At 42.3% G+C, this 6,759-nt stretch overlaps 1 protein-coding gene across 1 annotated transcript; it reads left to right on the forward strand.

The window, feature by feature from the left end:
• The first annotated feature begins 1,101 nt into the window (after nt 1-1,101).
• Nucleotides 1,102-3,751, forward strand: LOC118891293 (N-acylneuraminate-9-phosphatase). The gene has a single exon (XM_036845090.1). It carries the CDS (start codon nt 1,157-1,159, stop codon nt 1,901-1,903), a length of 747 nt encoding a protein of 248 aa, XP_036700985.1. The 5' UTR covers nt 1,102-1,156; the 3' UTR covers nt 1,904-3,751.
• Nucleotides 3,752-6,759: the final 3,008 nt, after the last annotated feature.

The following is a 6,759-nucleotide window of genomic DNA, read 5'->3' on the forward strand; positions in this document are numbered from 1 at the left end:
AATAACTCCTTCTTAGAAAACAAAATAATCTTTTGAAAAAGCTCGCTAATTGCCGGGGTTAGTGGGGGAGGGATGAACAGGTGGAGCACAGAGGACTTTTATGGCAGTGAAACTACCCTGTGTGATACTATCATGGTGGATACACGTCATTATACATTTGTCCAAACCCATAGAATGTACAACCCCAAGAGTGAATCCTGATGTCAACTGTGGACTCTGGGTGATGACGATGTGTCCATTCAGCGTCATCAGTTGTAACAAAAGTCCCACTTTGGTGGCGTGTTGCTAGTGCATGTGTGAGGGCAGGGGGTCAATGGCAAATCTCTGTACCTACCGCTCAAGTTTTCTGTGAACCTAAAACTGCTCTAACAACGTCTTTTCTCCCCCCCAAAAGCCCCTCCTCAACAGCCCCACAACTCCCTCCAGCTACTGCCTTACATCCTCTGCTCCCCTTTAGGACACAGCCTCTCAAATGAGTTGTTCATGAACCAGCTACACCACATCTCCTCCTGGATGCCAAATAGCATGGCCAAAACAGAACTCTTGATTCCAGTTCTCCCTCAGAACCCTAAACCAACTCCTACTCATCTTCCCAATCTCAGTCAATGGCGACCTCTTTCACAAGTACTCAAGCCAAAGGTCTGAGTCATTCTTGATTCTTCTATTTTCCTGATGTCTTCATCCAATCAATCAAGCAAGTCCTATGGGCTCTACTTTTTTTTTTTTTTTTTTTTTTTGCCAAAATGATGGAAATTTATTTCTGTCTCAAACAATCAAGAGCCTAGAGGCTGGAAGAGAGGTTTCTCAAAGTCGGCATCAATCATTCTTTCTTGCTGCTCAGTCGTCTTCTTCCAATGACTTCTGCTTCATGGCCCAAGATGGCTGCTTGGTTTCAGCCCCCAGGAGGAGAAAGGGACAAAGAAGTGCATGTCCTCCCTTTACAGACACTCTCCAGAACTGCACACCATACCTGTGTTTACAGTGTTAGGGTCAGAATTTAGTCATCAGATAGGCAAGATGGCGGCAAGGGAGGTTGAGAACTGAGTCTTGATTCCAGGAAGCCATGGGCCCAGCTAAAGATCAGAGGGAGGGCCGGCCCGTTTCGCGCAGCCGCCCGCGCGGCTGCGAGTTGGCGCGTCGCGCAGGCGGCGGCGGCATGGGGCTGAGCCGGGTGCGGGCAGTCTTCTTCGACTTGGACAACACGCTCATCGACACGGCCGGGGCGAGTCGGAAGGGCATGTTGGAGGTGATAAAGCTCTTACAATCAAAATACCATTACAAAGAAGAGGCTGAAATCATCTGTAACAAAGTTCAAGTTAAACTCAGCAAGGAATGTTTTCATCCTTCTAAAAGCTGCATTACTGACCTCAGGACTTCACACTGGGAAGAAGCAATCCAGGAAACAAAAGGTGGTGTGGCCAATAGGAAATTAGCTGAAGAATGTTATTTCCTATGGAAATCTACACGTTTACAGCATATGACACTAGCAGAAGATGTCAAAGCCATGCTCACTGAACTTCGAAAGGAGGTCCGCCTACTTTTATTAACAAATGGAGAACAACAGACCCAGAGGGAGAAGATCAAGGCTTGTGCCTGTCAGTCCTATTTTGACGCTATTGTTGTAGGTGGAGAGCAGAAAGAGGAGAAACCGGCACCTTCCATATTTTATTACTCCTGTGATCTCCTTGGAGTACAGCCTGGGGACTGTGTGATGGTTGGTGACACACTAGAAACCGATATACAAGGAGGCCTCAATGCAGGGCTGAAGGCAACAGTCTGGATAAATAAAAATGGAATGGTGCCATTGAAGTCATCCCCCAGGCCGCATTATATAGTTTCTTCTGTGCTAGAGTTACCTGCTGTCTTACAAAGTATAGACTGCAAAGTCAGTGTGTCTGCTTAAAGCACAAAAAAGGGTATGCTTACGAGTTTTAGGGTCAAATTACAGGGTTTGAACTAAGAAAAGTTAAGGCATTCTATATACTATGACCCAGTTCTAAGGATAATTATACTTGTCATGTAATGGCCAACCAACCGTTGACTGGTATTTATATCTGAAAATCCAGATTACATTATTACAAGTTATTTTTAGTCGTGTAACCCAGAAGACTTGAGGAAGTATATTTGTTAATCTGTGGCTTGAGATTTTTTTAAAAAATTATTTTGTTAATCTCTTAGCATCTTGGATCTATGAAGATACCAAGGAGGATAACTTATACATTGATGCACAAATACAGATTTTATGTTTTGGCTTAAAAATAGGTATTTTTTAAAAAATAGATGTTCTAAAACATATATACTAGAGATTTGTTAGAGCAGTTGGATCTGGTTATTATAAGTACCAACTCACTTGCAAATCAAGGCATTTCACAGTGAAATTATTTTCATATTTTCTGTTTCAAAAACATGCACCATATTTTTGCCTACTTTGAATGTATACTTCTCTTATGAATCTAATTTTTCTGCATTACCTTTGGGGCGTGGGGGGGATAATTTTCCTATGGTGTGTACATGACCAATAAATTCCTCCAGTAAAAAAGCTGTTAAAATCAGCATATGGTGCTCCTTTTCCATTACATTTTCACATCTTTCCAGGGTGAGCTTATAGGTTCCTGTTAGTCTTTGCCTCTTATGGAAGTACTTTTACTAATCTTTTCCCAGGTACGCAGTGAGGTTGAGGGACCAGTCTGTCTTGCTGTGGATGAGTGCAAGCCACATGGCCCCAGAAGTCACTTTCCTGGGAGTTGCCTTGGTGTGGCCTAATCATGCTGCCCCCCATCTGTTGTCTGCTGACTGGATAGTTTCACCCATATGATGAAAACTAATAGAAAATTAGGTTTTGCTATGAACCATTTCCGGAGTGCCATTTTAATAGTTGACTGGCTCTTTTTGGTGTTACCATCTGCCTTAAGTCTCCTGTTTTTCAAATTTTGGGAACTATGTCATTGTTTCACAAATTTCTATATCCATTTCAGAGTTTGCTTTGAGCTTAGTAATTAAAACTCCATAGGGAGGCATCTTACAACTAGAAAAATTTCTCAAGACCATTAGGCCAGAAAGTCTCATGATTTCACCAGCCAAACTTAGAGTAAAATGGTTAATTAAGGAAAAAAGAAATAATGATTAGGGTTGTTTTTTGGTAGGGTGTTTTTTTTTAACTTTTGTATAGGAAACTACTAGTGTAAGATGTTCGGTAGTTGGGGTGTATTTAGCTAGGGCTCCTTCAAGTATTCTACGAAGAACAGGATTCTCTGCCGTTGTGCATGTGCCTGTTGCACTTCTCACTCTTAATTTTTAAAAATGTGATTGTGCCCTTGACTGTTCGCTCTGAAGCTGAACATTTGTGGACAGGGAATGTTTGTGTATAGCTCTTCCAGGTACGGTGTCCACGTGACCTCAATTATATTGTAGCTATTTGAAAATTGTTAAGTTGGAGGATGTTGACAGGAAAAATAGTTGCGTGCATGATTTCTCCAGTGGGCTGAGCGTGATGCTGAGAGCTTGTCCTTTCAGCTCACCCACAGGATGGGTCTAGACACAGCGCGTTCACTGTGCTCACTGAGAAGGCTCATTGCTCCCAGATCATGGCAGCAGATCTCCTAGGATGTTATGTGAGCAGTTCGTCAGCAAAAGTGATCTGGCGGGGAATGAAATAATTGAGTTTTTTGTAATGTAATATTACATTCCATTTGCACTTTTCCTTAGGGAAGAACTTTGTGGTTTTCTGCCTTCTGAGTGGAATGTTACAGAAGATATTAAGAAATTTTGGAATAGATCTATTTTATTAATAATGTTTTTGTTTTAGAATAATATTTTGTTTTTCATAGTTTCCCATACTCCTAGAAAGCCATAAATTCTCAGTTGTCCAGAGGCTTTCCCAAACACTCATTACAGAGGAAGGCCTAGAGTAGACACGAGTGGACACTGCCCCTGGAACACTGACACAATGATGGATGTTTTCTGGTTCCATACACATGTCCACCCACTGGTGCATGAACATCTTAGGTATGGTGGTGCCCAGGACCCAGCAAGTGTGAATACTGTGGGAAAGACAGGTTTCGTAGTTACAGAGGTACTTGGTTTAGCACTTTCAGATTTCTTTGCAACCCACAATAGGAAACATTTTCTGTCACAACCCATTAAACACATTTATAGTGAACATTTAGTTATTATCAGTGTGTGTATGTTAAATATATATTTAACAAACAAAACTACTTCCTTGCTGTGCACGATGCTCAGGTTTTTTTCATTCCATCATTTTTTAAATTGGGGAATGTATTTTTTTCATTTTTGAACAAGTACTTGTGGTACTTGTACAAGTACAAGTATTTGTGGTACACAAGTCAAAGAGTGAAAACGTGAATAGCAAAAAGTCCGTCTCATCTCTTTTCCAGCAACCCGCCTGCCCTAAAGGCCTCTGCTGTCAGCAGTTTCCTGTGTATCTGCGTATATAGGTAGGTATGAGTATATAGAATTCCTCTGATTCAGGCAGGTTTTTATTCCTGCTTTTCAGTTTTAGGAGGCAATGATCTTGCTAAGAAACTGATTTAAAAAGTCATGAAGCTTCTGTGAGTCGTTCATGTTAGGAGCATACATCTTTGATCTCAGCCATCCACTGTTGTTGATAAAGGTGATGGTTCCATTGGCTTTTACTGGGCCAGTTGTTCACTTTGAGGTCAGTACAGCTGTGAAACCCTTGCTCCTGCCCCAGTCTAATTGCCCTCTTCTGGTACCTATCACCATCCTGGAGATTCCCTTTGCCTCTTAGGTTGGATGTCCTGTGCCCTGTGTATTCCCTTTTTTGATTTGTTCCCCCTTTGATGGCATGCATCCTTGAGTAGTTTCCCTATAAATGTGAGAGGTAAAAATATTCAGATCTTAAGTGTCTGAAAATGCCTTTATTCTCTTCTCCCATCATTGATAGTTTAACAGCATGTAGTTGGATATCATTCAGAATTTCAAAGGCATTGCTCTGTGGTCTAGCAGCCACTTTAAGTGACAATTTTCTTTTTCTCTTGAAGCTCTTAGAACTTTGGTTTTTCCCCTGTGGTCCATAATGATGTATCTTGTTATGCTTTCATCCTCTGCTCTTGGCACTCTTGAACCTTTCCAAACAAAACCTTATGTTCTTAGTCCTGAAAAATGTAATTACTTAATTGATACTTGTTTCGCCACTGTGTTTCCCGCTTCCTTTTCCTGGAACTCCTACTATTCGGATGTTGGACCTCTTCTACTGACCTTCCACTTTCTTTTCTTTTCTCTCCTATTTTTCCATTTCTTATTTTGTTCTATAATGCTTTTTGGAAAGTTTCTTCAACTTTACCTTTCAATCCTATTGAATTTTTTTTCCTGCCTGGCATCATGTATTTCAATATCCAAGTTTCTTCGATTTTCTAAATGTTCCTTCCCTTTTTTAAAAAAAATTTTTATTGGAGTAGTATAGTTGATTTACATAAATGTTCCTTCTTAATGTTCTTTTTTTTTGGCTGTGTTGGGTCTTCGTTGCACACGAGCTTTCTCTTGTTGCGGCGAGCGGGGGCTACTCTTCATTGCAGTGCGCAGGCTTCTCATTGCGGCGGCTTCTTGTTGCGGAGCACGGGCTCTAGGCGCAAGGGCTTCAGTAGTTGCAGCACGTGGGCTCAGTAGCTGTGGCATGCAGGCCCTGATTGACATTTTTGTTTTGAGTGGAATATTACCTCTCAAAAATTTTTTTTAAGTTTTTGAAGAATCCACAGAATCCACTGTATCTTCCATGTTGCTCTGATCTGTTTATTTGGGTCTATTTGTTCACCTTAGAGGCTTTCCTTAAATGCCCAGTGAACCGTGTTTATCACAAGAGAAAGGATGGAAATGCTGATTGGAAGCTCTGCACGAGTGGCTGGGTCTTGTAAACTCAGAGGTTCCTTTTCTATAGGGTATCTGGGTAGGCAGTTATATGAAGAACCCCTGGGGTCAGTGTCTGAAGGTCTTTCCTCTTGGTCTGGCTCCCTAGCACAGAATCTCTGACTCCTGACTGAGGGTAGAGGTCTGATGTCAGCACCTGGGAGCTGAGTGGGAAGGAGGTGTGTGGTGGGGGGAGAGGCATATGGTCACTTAATCCCTGTTCCTGGTTGTACCTGAGCCCAGTTGTGTGTGCTCTCTCCCGGTCTAGAGACCCTCTGTTTTACTCTTTCCATAGAAGCATTGTGATTTCTGTTGAATGAGGACTTCAGGTTGGAGGGGGCAGGGGTCTAGGGATCTATTTGTATTTGCATGTTTTCTTTCTTTCTTTCTTTTTTCTTTTGGCCACGCCGTGCGGCTTTCGGGATCTTAGTTCCCCAACCAGGGATCGAACCCGGGGCCCCGGCAGTGAGAGTGCCGAGTCCTAACCGCTGGACCGCCAGGGAATTCCCTCCATTTGTATTTGGAACACCTTTTACCCCATCCTCCTTAACTCAGCTCCCTCTTCTCCTTCAGGACTGAGGTATCTGGTGGTATCAGTGCCTGAATCTTTGGAGGAGTCACTGTGCACCTCGTGATTTCTCAGCGTTTAGAAAAGCTGGTCTAGACTCAGCTTTCTTGAATCTACTAACTCCTTTGCCACTTGTCCACATGCTTTCTGCCTTCCACAGTTTTGTTGTCAGTGCCTGTTTGCCTGGTGTGTGTGTTTAAATTCCCTTATGATAGTTTCCATTGGGTTTGGGGTAGAAGCAATATTAGATGGGTACTTCCTTCTTTCGCCTTTATTGTGGAAGCTGTTCTTTTCTAGTCTGTGTTCAA

Source organism: Balaenoptera musculus, chromosome 2 (assembly GCF_009873245.2).
Source record: "Balaenoptera musculus isolate JJ_BM4_2016_0621 chromosome 2, mBalMus1.pri.v3, whole genome shotgun sequence".
Lineage (NCBI taxonomy): Eukaryota > Metazoa > Chordata > Mammalia > Artiodactyla > Balaenopteridae > Balaenoptera > Balaenoptera musculus.

Coding starts and splice junctions, on each gene's coding strand:
- LOC118891293 (XM_036845090.1), top strand. CDS start 1,157: ATGGGGCTGAGCCGGGTGCGGGCAGTCTTCTTCGACTTGGACAACACG.